This window comes from Nicotiana tabacum, chromosome 19 (genome assembly GCF_000715075.1).
Source record: "Nicotiana tabacum cultivar K326 chromosome 19, ASM71507v2, whole genome shotgun sequence".
NCBI classification, from domain to species: Eukaryota; Viridiplantae; Streptophyta; class Magnoliopsida; order Solanales; family Solanaceae; genus Nicotiana; species Nicotiana tabacum.
Genome location: NC_134098.1, coordinates 8591893 through 8604825, shown reverse-complemented (window position 1 = coordinate 8604825; position 12933 = coordinate 8591893). Strand labels below are relative to the sequence as shown.

General features: G+C 35.9%; 1 protein-coding gene across 2 annotated transcripts; it reads right to left on the bottom strand.

Annotated features, from left to right (window-relative positions):
• Positions 1-312: 312 nt before the first annotated feature.
• Positions 313-12067, bottom strand: LOC107787491 (putative NAD kinase 1). 2 transcript variants are annotated; one of them, XM_016609073.2, is made up of 11 exons: positions 11667-12067; positions 10201-10348; positions 9989-10108; positions 8679-8869; positions 8469-8582; positions 8143-8237; positions 4889-4995; positions 3789-3862; positions 3592-3670; positions 3042-3349; positions 313-1053 (listed from the first exon to the last, which is right to left on the bottom strand). In XM_016609073.2, exons 1-11 carry the CDS (start codon positions 11706-11708, stop codon positions 745-747), a joined length of 1587 nt encoding a protein of 528 aa, XP_016464559.1. In that variant the 5' UTR covers positions 11709-12067; the 3' UTR covers positions 313-744. The 2 variants fall into 2 exon arrangements, with proteins under 2 accessions (XP_016464559.1, XP_075095730.1); XM_075239629.1 differs by having other exon boundaries at positions 8679-8885; positions 11667-11846.
• Positions 12068-12933: the final 866 nt, after the last annotated feature.

Below are 12933 nucleotides of genomic sequence, written 5' to 3'. Positions count from 1 at the left end.
CACTTTGAAGGCAGCTTTGAGAGTATTATTTGGCTAGTTTTCATAGATATAATGCTTAGTCATGTCATAATTCATTATGTACTATCATTGTTGAGTATTATGCTCAACTTTGATAATAGGAGCTATGTAGTTTGCTTTACTTATTCTTTACATTTTGTAATCTTCTCTCCAAATATCTCTACAGAACAACAGGTAGAGAGAGAGACACCAGAAAGCCTTTCTTTCTACTTTTTGTAAGTTTTAGTTGCTCATTTGCTTATGAACATTTTGATTTGCCACACACAAGCCAACAGTTATAATATGAATTGGATATTTAGAACCAAAAAAGGTTACATTATTAGATGAACCAAAAGCACAGAACTCCAAATATACATTTTCCCACTTCCTCAGTTCCTCTCAATTGCTTCAAGCAGTGTTTCAATACTTTTGAAGCAAGAACCCAAAGCTTGGCTTCCCTTGTAAACCAGGGCAAGAGGTATGATATAAGTAGAACTGTACAAAATGATACAAACTTCCTTCTCTATTCTTATTGTTATGTCTAAGTTACAAACAACAATAAATATATAAACCACCTAATGTTGAGACTCATGATTCTCAAAGTTAAATTCTATGTTGCATGTATAAGCGTATACAGATCGCGAATCCCTCTGCGATAGCTGACAAGGATATCTTGATGCTCACTTCAGCACGAGGTGGATTTTGGAAACTTGTCATTTCCTTGCCAGATTAAATTGTTAGTAAAGATCATGTCTCCCGAGGGCCATCGAAAGACTGTGTCTTCCTTAAATTCCAGTGAAGACCTTCATGAATGCTACGTAGAAAGTCACTTGTCGAATCAGATTGACATGCAGTTGGCACTGGCCAAGGAGCCATACTACAAACAAGTGCATCTCCTGGTGCCAACTTTTTCCGGTCCTTCCCATCAAATGAAGCCCATGCATGACCTCTGCTATTGAAAGGTACTTGTACTCGGATTGTCACATGCTCAGGCAAAATAAGAGGACGAAATGATAAAGAATGTGGGCAGATAGGTGTAAAGAGGATGCCAGGTACCTGCAATTTGATTAAGAACACTAAAGTTGCTAAGTTTATGATAAACTCAAAGACATCAAATGGATGAGACAGCAATTGCAGAGCGTATTGCAACATGATTGCGATAATTGCAATTCCGATTCCAGTTAGTAACAGGTGGGTGGAAATAATTTTGAAATGAAATACTATATACGGAAGCAGAACTCTATCGACATCCATCAAATATTCAAATCCCAAAGCATGAATTAATAGTTCGCAACATGTTAATATGCCAACTGGTTTCCAATATTGAACTTACAGTCGTAGTTAAAAAACAAAGCTGTTGATGAAGAAGCATGGCTTTGGCTTCATTGTACTCTTGAAATTCTCTGACTTGGGAAACCGTTAACAGAAAATATTCTTTCCGTCTTTTCTTCAAAACAAAAATGCAGTGCTGCAGTTTTTTGTTCGGTGGGGGGTAAGGAGTAAATAAAAACTGGAAAGGAGGCACCTTTCTTTCTTTAGGAACAATGGTCAGGAACTAGAAAAAGTGACAATCATTCTAAACTAAAGGTTAATCTAAATACTATAAGAGGTTTACTTCTAGGGCTTTGTATTTGAAGTGATCATACTAGAGCTGAAGTATTTTAACGAAGCTATCTCCTTGGGCTTGGCAACAACAACACAGAGCACACATCTTTAGCTCAAAAGGTCATAGAATTCAAAATTTTGCTCTTGCTAAGGCCACTCTATTTCTTCTTACAAATTTTGTGGGGGATTTTGGTCTTTCCAATACTACAGCGAGCCAGATTTCCTAGCTATAATAAGATGGTCGTTACAAGCACATTCCGTCATAGGTGTCGGGATAATGGAGCAACTTAAAGGCATATTGGAAGAAACCTAAACTGCTGAGACCCGAGTTAAGCCCATTTCGCCAAGTGATGAAAAGGAAAGCTTACGAATACCTTAATCTATTTTTGAAAACAAGTCCAGTAACATCCAGAAGCTGAAAATGAAATGCCTAGTCTTGTTCTATTTTTGGTGTAAACAAGAATTTTTAGAAGATCCTGAATTTGTTTTTGATGTTTTAGAATCCTTGTGAGAAGACAAGGGATTCGGCGTTTGTTGTCTCTTTATTTCTCTAGTAATTATGCGGGACTACACACCCTTTGTGTACTTTATTATAAATATACAAATATGTTAAAAACAGCTTAAGGATACCTCCCAGCATTCATGTCAAAAACTTCTGTTTTAAATGACGACGAATAGCTAGTACAGAGGCATATCCAGTACTCTGTCAATGAGATGCATAGATCTATTACTCACCATATTAAAGAATATTTGAATTGCTTAAAAGTTGATTACTGAAAACAGAGAGAAAAGAGAGGCTATGAAATTACAAATAGATTACTAAAAGAAACATCAAGAAAAATTAGAATCAAGTCTAACATTGTAAGGGAAGTACACCATCAGTTACCGCCCATATTTTGTCCTCTTTGACTAAACCATATAAGTACGATCCTGCATTGGATGAATTTTTTATAAAAGTATTCTTTTAAGGAAAGTTGCACATTGAGGTAAGTTGCTCACTTTTGAATGCAAATTTTCTGTGGAACTCTAAAAGGAAGACACTAGAAATGGTTAAATATGTGTCTTTTGCCGCTTAGCCTTCTGGTTTATAGTAATCCGGCAAATTCTTAAAATCTAATAAATAGACAGATTTATGGCTAACTATATTTTGGAAAAGGCTTTGTGCTCATTCAAGAGCTTCAAAAATTCAACCCACAATCATAACGTATAATTTTGCATTACTACAAATAGCTACATCTGCAAGTTGAGGAAGAACATAAATCAGCAAGTGCTGTAATTTGTCCTGAAGTTTTAAGTTGCAGTAGAATAACTGCCAGACCCTCAATAACTTATAACATCTATAATAAATGCTCACCAGAAGTATTTCATTAAACCAAACCATGCCAGCATGAGATAATAGTATAGAACAATACACAAGTGATGACTATGATAGGATGTACCTGAGGATGGACCATTGACCCTCCAGCTGCAAGAGAATATGCAGTGCTTCCAGATGTTGTCGATAGAATCAAACCATCCCCTTGTACGCAGGTAACAAAAGAATTATCGCAATAGCACTCAAGATTTGACAGAAACGATGAAATCCCACGGTCAATTGTGACTTCGTTGAGAACAAGTATGGGCTCTTCAGTCTCCAGATCACTTTTAGCTGCATCTCTTATGACGTGGCACTGGAGACGATGCCTTAGTGTGATGCTTATGGGACCACGAAGAATTGAATCAAGATATTCCTTGTAATGCTCACTATCTGGAAATGTTAAAGGTAACCAGAGAAAAGTAATAATCACGCCAATGCAAAGCTACCGTATTATGTGTTATATATTTTATAGTCCGGTCTATATTGATAGAAGGTGTACTGTCATTTCTTTCAATTGCCATGTAATGAAGTAATTAGAGTGGCCAAATTATACCTTTTCACTGAACTTCATTAAAAAAGAAATAGTATACCACATGTATGAAAAAGAAGGTTTCGTCAAAAGAAAAGGATACAAAAAGGGGTCATGAAGCCAAGAGAGCCTAAAGAAAATGGAACAACAGGAGGAACTGGCCCTTTGAACATATTCGCTGCCTACAATATGAAACATGTTGCAATTAATAAACGTGTACATATGAAGCATTGATCAGACCACATGGTAGAAGATAAACCACAAACTTCTAGTCCAAAAAGACAAAATTAACATGCATACCCAAAGGACGGTTCCATCCCCACCAAGAGTTACAACAACATCAACTTTTGTGTGGAGGCGCAGAACTTCATTGTCTGCGACAAACAAAAAATTGCTTTAGCATTACATTGTTCATACTGATAACAGATAAACAGCATCACTATTTTAAGTTTCTCATCTACAACAAGTATGGAGATTACATGTGCTCGTTTGTACTCAAGTTGCTTCAGAGGGGGAAATGAAAAGACATTCTCTAAATTGCTGACATATATCTAAAAAGCATTTGTATCAAGGTCCTATCATAATACTAGGCAGAACATTTAATCAAACACTTGCACAAAGTAAGACACAGAAGCTGTAGCATTCTTCCTCAAATACTGGTCATATCAATTGGTTGTTTGACACTATCAATGGATACCAATTTGAGCTTCAAATGCTAGGATAAGATAAAATTATAATTTGACTATCCCTGGCTCACTACAAGTTAGAGATGATATGGGATCAACCAGTGCAAGAAACAGTACAGTAGTCATGCAGGTTGAAGCATATCTCTCAAAATGCAAGAGTTAATTTTCTTGGTTATGAAAAAGTGATATCCTATCTTTTCAACACTAAAATTAGTCCTTACATATATGGAGATGTTATATTGAAATGACATGCTCCAAAATTTACTTTTTATTGCAGATAAAACTTGAAAACTTTCAAATACAAGCACAAGAGGTTTACTAGGAAATAGTTGCTTCTCATTCTGCTGGAGAACAACCTTTTTGTTAGATAAGGTAATAAATTTATTAAAAGGGCAAAGCATGCCCCGTATACAAGGAGTACACCAAAAAGCAGCGGGAGAACAAACATAACATAGCATAATAGTACAGTAAGATTAAAAAAAAAAAGACAATAAAATGGATGCAAGTGCTGCACTGTTTATCGAAAAGATATCAGATCATCAGCAAAAATTTCCTTACGTAAAGTCATCCATACTATTAGAGCATAAACTGAGGTCAAAATCTAATGAACAAAGAATCAAAGATATGTCCATATGACAGAAGTTAATGTGATGATCAAAGAAATATTTTTCTTTTCAGCTTACTTTGTAGAAGTGAAAAAGTTTTACCACTCACCATTTTCCCAAGTTTGTACAAACTGGTAATATGATGAATCTGTTAGAAGTTCAGTTCGCACCCGTGGTTCAACGAAAATATTTAAGCTTTTCTGCTCTTTTAGCCATCTGGAGAAGAGAAGGGATAGATAAAACATCTATTAATTTCAAACACAATGCAAGTGATTAAATGATTGAAAAAAGAATTCAAAGGAACACAAACAATCACTTCTAACCAACCAGGACCAAAGAGAATATGCACGTAGGATATATAATATAAAAAGCAACTAAAGTTATACACCGCATTGAGATTGCTCTAAAGACAGGGGCGGAGCTACAGTAGTGGGTGCGGGTTCGGGCGAACCCAGTAACTTTTTTCGGAACCCTGTATTTGTATTGAAATATTTACTAAATCTATATAAATATATACTGCCAAACCCAGTAACAAAAGGTGTCTTGGTTCAACGGTAAGAGTTGTGGGTTCGTTGGGAAAGATGGGGGTTCGATTCCCGCTGAAAGCAGTGTTTTATTTTAAAATTTAGAACCCACACACTTCAATTCCTAGCTCCGCCTCTGTCTGTAGATGAGCTGCTCACGCGGATTCGGCTCAACTATGAAAAAAATCTAATATCAGACAATGCAATTGTTATTTAGTATTGAAGCGAAATGGACCTGAATGGAATAGATACAGAGGATTCTGACCCAACTTGAATCATAGCACATTGATTGAGACAATTCCCATAAGCATTTTAAGAAATTATCACCGATTTGTTACAGAAAAATATGCTCATAAAGGAAGATAAGTACAAGACATCACTGTTCTAAGGTGAGTAGGTGACAATAGGAAAAATGTAGAACAAGAAAGAAATATATAAATGTAGTAGCTAGAACAGTAAGCTATACCCTAAACAGAATATGATAAATCTGACCTGTTCAAGAAACTACTCTAGAGGTTCTTAAGACTTAAACTTAGCAGAACGTCAGGTCAGCGCATTGTTCCCTATGACTACATTAACGTGCTCCCTCCATCCAGCATCAGTCGGACATTCTCTGAATATGCAACTGTACATAGTCACTACATAATGTTCTTTTTTGGCTTTGAGAGTGCAAGTACTTGCTAATTGAGGTTTGCTTTTAATTGTCAGGTAATTCTGAATAATGAAGATGACACAGGAAGGAATGCAATGCGTACAATGTCCAAATGTCAAACCAAAAGATGAAACTCCATGGCTCTTTTCCATATTTCAAACATTATCTATGTTGCTAAGGCCAGGAAAGGAAAATATGAGCACTAAAAAGTGAGAATGATATCCAGCGCTAAGATTGTATGTATTTACCAAAAACAAAACTATGGGAGATGATGCCTTTAGTCAAGGTCTATCATGATAAAGTTTACTGACAATGACCATATATTTCCAACACTGAATATCATGGTTTGAAACAAAACATGTAAAGGGATCTCAGGAAGCCAAATCATCCTACAGATGTCCTGATATTTGCAGAAGATAAAGAAGTTATGGGAAGAGAGGGGGTCTCTAACCTAGTATTGGGGAGTGAGTGGAAGGGCTTTGTGGATAAAAAACAGTAGAAGAGTACTTGGGACTTGGGAGGGTTGTGGTATAGGCAAAGTATGGATAATGATTTGAAGCATATGAAGGGAGAAAAGAAGCAAACACAATGCTTTTGAGGTCTGATAAATGGTAACTGTAAGTAGGATTTAGGAGAGAACAATAAGAGTAGTTCTAGGAAATCCACCTAGAATTAGTTAAGCTCCTTTAATAAGGTTACATTAAGCACTGATAAAAAAAATAAGGTTGCATAAAGCAACAAAAGCAACAAAAGTTTCAACACAAATCATAATTCTCCACCATTTGATTGAAAGAATAGACAGGTAAGTTATACGCTGCATGCAGTCCTTCTCTACTGGGATTTCTACTTTTGTTTTAAACTGAAACCATTACACCCTATAGGATTTCTACTAAATCATTAGCAGTTCAAGACCTTGATGTTTAAGGCAAAAAGGATCCATACACAATTAGAAAAATGCTGGATTACTTTCCTAAAGATACAACAAAACAACAACAACAACCCAGTATAATTCCACTAGTGAGGTCTGGGGAGGGTAGTGTGTACGCAGACCTTACCCCTACCCTGGGGTAGAGAGGCTGTTTCCGATAGACCCTCGACTCCCTCCCTCCAAGAACTCCCCACCTTGCTCTTGGGGTGACTTTCCTAAAGATATATTACTTAAATTTTTAAGACTTATTGCAAAAGGAAAATTACCAAATTATCCTTGACTCAGAACCTAATCTATTCCAAATATCCTGAAATGTAGAAGCAGCTTGCAAAATTTTACATAATGCAAGAAAACTAATCTAAAACCATTAAGGTTTGCTTCTGCTTTACCATATAAAGGAAAATATTTCTTCTTTTTCTTTCGCTTCATTGCACATCACCATGCTTAGCACAAATATAAGCAAATTCCTTCCCATGGGGGGAGTCTATTTAAGAAAGTGGGTCACCTGACAATCTTGCAATTTTGCAAAGCCTATTCTGAATCAACTACTAAGCTGCACAAAATCAGCCTTGCCAAGGAAGGAGTAAAATCATCTTTCGAAAAAGAAAAAAAAGAGACAGTAAAATCTGGAAATAAATTTTTAGTTTTGGAAATGAGGATATCACTTTGAGAACTTTCTCTTAAATCAGGAAAGAACTAGTATTGGAATGAAATATGTCCAAATAAAGTGCAATGGAGGTAGAGGATTCATATAACCAACCCTAACTAGTTAGGATTCATCGTCGATTGATTGATTGAATGAAATGAGGATACTACTTTGGGAATTCCCAGAAAAGAAAGCTTAACGAACCACAAGATCTTAAATAACGTAGTTTCACCTGATTTAAAGGCATAAGTTACCCGAGAGAGGACGACAATTTTTATTTGTTTTTTGTGTGGCCCATCATGTAATCTATTGGGAAGGTAGGTGATCAACGATGAGGAAACTCAAACCCGGCAGCTGTTAACATGTTAACTAATGTAACTACCTTCAGTTGAAACTTAAGCTGTTAAAGATCAATTAATCTAATCATGATTTGAACATACTTGAGTTGCAAAATTAAATCGAAGCAATTAAGAAGTCATTTGACCAGCTCTAAGGAGAAACCATATAAAAATGAAGCAAAAAAGACATGCATTACCATTGAATTCTAGCACAGTTTTCTCAATAAGACCAAAAACACAAAAAAAAAAAGTATGTCTGCACTCTAATATTCTACCTGACCATTTCTGAACAAAGCATTCTAACAGCAGTTGAATTTGGCTTTGTCAATATAAGCACCGTCTGTGGGGGAGATTCCCACTTCAAAGAAATCTGGAAAAGAGAGGGAAAAAAATGATTGTCTGTTCAGATGAAGTTTTTTCCCTCTATTGATAAGTTTGTTTAGCGGAAATTAAATTTTAAAGCAACAGGAAAGAGAAGACTCAGTGGTATTCATTTGAAGTTCTGTTATCATGGGCAAACAACACAAGAAAACTATAAGAGACGTGACTGAAAACGTCAGACTGAGAAGACAGGAGCTTGAAGGCCGAAAATAGGGCAGACCTGTTTACTGCTGCGTTCTGCGGTTGTTATATTTCCCTTTTCAAAAGAGACAACATCATGTTTTTTCTGATCACTTTTCTCACCTTTGCAGCACCATGACAACTTGAATGACGCCTGTTTCATTAAAAGATTTATTAATAGGCATTATTTTGAGAACAAATTATAAAATGAGCAACAAGGACTATTACAGTGGAAACAGCATAGGTTTACCTTTCTGATCATCTTGTTTGGAACAACTCTGGCATCACAATCACGTTCTCCATCACGAAGAACTTCATGAGAGCAAATCCCGTGCTCCCCACAACACCTTTCAGATTGCTCTGGTGTGCCATCTGATAGTACAGTTTGGTTTGTCAAGGGTACAACTCGCCCATCCTCAATCAAATGCTCCTCTGATGAAACTGCAGTGGAAGCCAACTTATTTTACCAAAAAGAAAGTTTTTTGTTAAAAATCTATGAAAGATAACAAGCGTTTAGTGCTTCAAGGACGATAAAAAGAGGAATGTACTATAACCGCATGGTTTTCCACATTCTTTATGACTGTATAGAGAGGACTGATTTTTGCACTCCAGCTTATTGCAACCACACTTTGTTTCGATGTTGTGACTAATTAGATGACCTAATTACCCTTCTATTCTAAAATTCATCTCTCTTTTGATTCTCTATGTCTCTCCTAAAGTCGCTCCCAACCCATCCATATATGCTTGTGATCTTCTATTTTTACTAAGAAATAGAGGATTCAGCTAGAACGCCTAAACAAGCATTTCAGTAATCAGCACTAGGAAGATTTTGTCTATCATCATTGCATACCTAAGATTGTATTAATTTTGCAAGAAAGCAACTTTCTCTATCTTTTAGCATGTGTTTGGGGTACTATCTCTCTCTGTTATACATACATCTTCAAAAGTTTTTTGGAAAAATGAAGATATACATAAAGATTGCTCGACTCATGTAATTTAACAAAAAAAATCATGAAAATACATAGACTAGTAAAAAAATGGATAAATCGGGATGCAAAAAAGTCCAAGAATGAGAAAACGTGAGGCAGAGAGGACAGGGAAAATTTTGACATTAAACTAATTAAGTAAATAAAGTAGGCTGTGTTTGTAAAAGCTGGATTGCAAAATCAATTCCTTAACAAACTATTGAGGAATCATTACGCCTACAAATTGAAACATGTGATACTATATACCTCATGATGCCACTTATCTTATTTCTGAAAGTGGACTATAGAATATAATTCATGGCTCGTTTGCTATTAACTATAACCATTGCTGGTCATCCCTCAACTAGAGGGATAAGAGTAACAGAGTTTGTTTGAAAACAAACCAGAGAGTGGAGAAATGGCATCAAAATGTGGTAACAATTACTAGTGGATCTTAACTCAAAAAGGATAGGTCTGGGCACCTGAGACGACAGAAACTAAGTAGACATGGATCTAGTGCACAACTCATAAATAAATTTCAGCTGCAGCAAACAGTGTACTAAATAGTAATGTAAAATCCTCTTTGGGAGAGTACCTTTTCTCTCCAAGTGCAGATTACGTGACCTCTCCAGTTCATATTTACGCTTCCACTCAGCAGCTTCAGCTTGTGCAGAAGCCTTTCCTTCGGCAGCTTGTCTTAGTGCTTTTGCAACAGCTAATAAATTGAAGAGTAAAACATCTGTATCATATAGTGTAGCAATTTCCAAACATTGCCAAATAATTAATCATTGTAACAACATATCATACTTCTCAAAGCCTCGGCAAACTCAATCAGATGATCATCAATCCCGTGAAGAAGAGGTTGTTGACTAAGTTCTTCTACAGCCTTCTCAGAATTCAACAGAGAGAGTGAATCGCTGAAGCCGTTCTCCAGTGGTAAAACGCTAGCATTTCCCTATTTAGAAGTGGCCATAGGTATTGCAGGATGGTTAGAGAACCAAAGACATTAAAGATATGTAGTAAATGGAGTTGAACACGGCCATCACAAACCATTTGAGAACTTTAATAAAAAATAATATACATCTCTAACACTCTTTTGCACATGTAACCAAGTTTTATGGTCGACACAGATACTAAAGATGTTTTTTCTTTTGGGGCTCAACGAGCTTAATCTTTAAGGAAATTAAAGTGGTTCAACAAACTAAAAATTAAGCACGAAGCACGAGAAAATGCCATTGAGACGGTGAGAAAGGACTGGCGGATGAAACTACAGGATTACTATAGTTTGGCTATGATACCAGTGCATTCAACCCAAAGTGTTAGACAATGGATATCTTCCCATTACTACTAAAAAAACCCTTTGCAAATCCGTATACAATCAATGTGGATATTGTATTTCTCAAACTTGATAGTAAAAAAAAATTAGGTTCTTTTGAAGTAAAAAATGGCATAGGAAGGCTCTTTGGTCTCTAATACTTTCACCGGAAATTTTCTAGAATGCATTTTAACACTACTCAATTCTTTAGTAGCCAAAATTAGGAGGAGCCAAAAGTTCAATTGATCATCCAAATGCTTGATGCAACAACTAAAATTGCTTGAAAATGCCTAAACTACCCATTCAAATTTAAGGAAAAAAGAGTCAATCATCCCCCTCCCACCATATAAAAGAAAGGAAAAAAAAACACCGAACGGTACAGCTTAGTGGTCAATGAAGTAGGAGTAAAATCATGAGGTCTCTGGTCATTTCTTCGCATCTGCCTAAGCCTCGGTAGGCAAAGTCACCTGGTACGTGTGATGGTGTGAGATAGCAGGCTGGTGGAATAGTCAAGATGCATGCAAGCTGGCTGAACGCCACCGTCATCAAAAGAAAAAAAATCTAATTCACTCAAAAGAGACAACTAGAAATCAGTTCTATATGCTATTGACTTCAAAATATTCACGTGTATTCCCCAGTGCATTAGCCGACTCAAAGGCATTATAATCAAACAGCCCATTTTCCAAAAAACATATATATAAGAAAAATGATCAATAAGGGAAATTAAACTGCTAAAATGATCCAAAAAGAATTTCAAGTCCACTCTAAACACAGTTACGAACTAATTGACCAAAAATGATCAACTATTTTCTATATTTAATCAGCAATTGAGCTAAACTGAAACAATTTCCCAGTCAATAGAACTAGAAATTCAGTTAAATTCAACAAAAAGAAACAAAATTGAAGTGAATTAATAGCTTATGATATTAAAAAAAAAAAAAAAAAAAAAGAAGCTTACATTAGATGTGTGATTGCTTGAAGACATAGGACTCTGTTTCATAGTGTGTGTGTGTGTGTGTTGCAAAAATGAAAACTCAACACTTCACCAAACAGCTCTCTCTCTCTCTATCTCTATCTCTAAATCACTTTCTCTCTCTACTGGTTCAAAAGAAGAGCAGGTGAGGAATTTGATTTAACAGTTAAGAAAGGAGGTTGAAAAACACACATATATATAGTAGAGAGAAAATCAGAATGTATTGGTGAGGATTGGGGGTGTGGGGGGTTAGTTTGGGGTGGGTGGGGTTTAGGGAGGAATTGGGCAAGAAGGAATAGCAGGTGAAGAGATGGTGGGACCTACCTATATAGACGCGTGGGAAGTCAAGGGAGACAAGTAGATTTTACTATTGCCTTTGTATTTGTAAATTTTATGTGTTTGTCAGTCCTTATAATCACATGCTTGGTCAACTAACCTTTACTAATACATGATGCTCTACTAGTCCTATTAATTGGGAATTATTTTACACCTTTTTTGATTGTTACTTTTTGGGATTAGCAAGATTGAGCTCACTCATCTTGACTAGGGCTCTTAAGGATATCGTGTTCAAACTTCGAGACGAATGTAAAGTTCGAAAATTATATTCAGAAATTCAAATCTTACGTCCAAAGTTTTAAATTATCAATTCAGAAATTTAGGACAATTAATCCTCAATTTCAAATTAACAGCTTAAAAATTCAGGATACAAAAATTCAAAATACTTAATTGTAACAATCCAATAGATCGTTTTGAGTACTCGCCCTTATTTTCATGTTTCGAAACCTCAGTTAGCTTGACGTGATGTTTCATGATTTGTGTGCGCAGTTCGTATTGTTTTTCGAAAAAATTTTACGTAAAATTTGAAGAAATTGTGATTTTTTAGCTTTAAAAACAACTTGAGTGAACTATGGTCAATATTTTGGGTAAACGACCCCGAATCAGTATTTTGACGATTCCGGTAGGTTCGTATTGTAATTTTGGACTTGAACGTATGCCCGGAATTGAATTCGGAGGTCCCTAGGTTGATTTGACTTGTTTTGCCGAAAGTTTGCAATTTAAATATTTGGAAATTTCCTAGGTTTGATCGTAGGTTGACTTTATGATTATCGGGTTCGAATTTTGGTGTTGAAACTTGGAATAAGTCCATTTTGCTATTTGAAATTTGTCTGCAAAATTTGATGCAATTCGGAGTTGGTTTGATAGGATTCGGACGCTTGGTTGTGATTCTAGAGGTTCTTGAGTTTTCTTTTGA

Excerpts from the sequence above, each read along its gene's own strand:
- LOC107787491 (XM_016609073.2), bottom strand. The coding sequence starts at position 11,708 with ATGAAACAGAGTCCTATGTCTTCAAGCAATCACACATCTAAT. Across the intron at positions 8,583-8,678 it reads CAAACAAGATGATCAGAAAG|GCGTCATTCAAGTTGTCATG; the intron begins GTAAACCTATGC and ends TTAATGAAACAG. Across the intron at positions 1,054-3,041 it reads GGTCAATGGTCCATCCTCAG|GTACCTGGCATCCTCTTTAC; the intron begins GTACATCCTATC and ends ATCAAATTGCAG.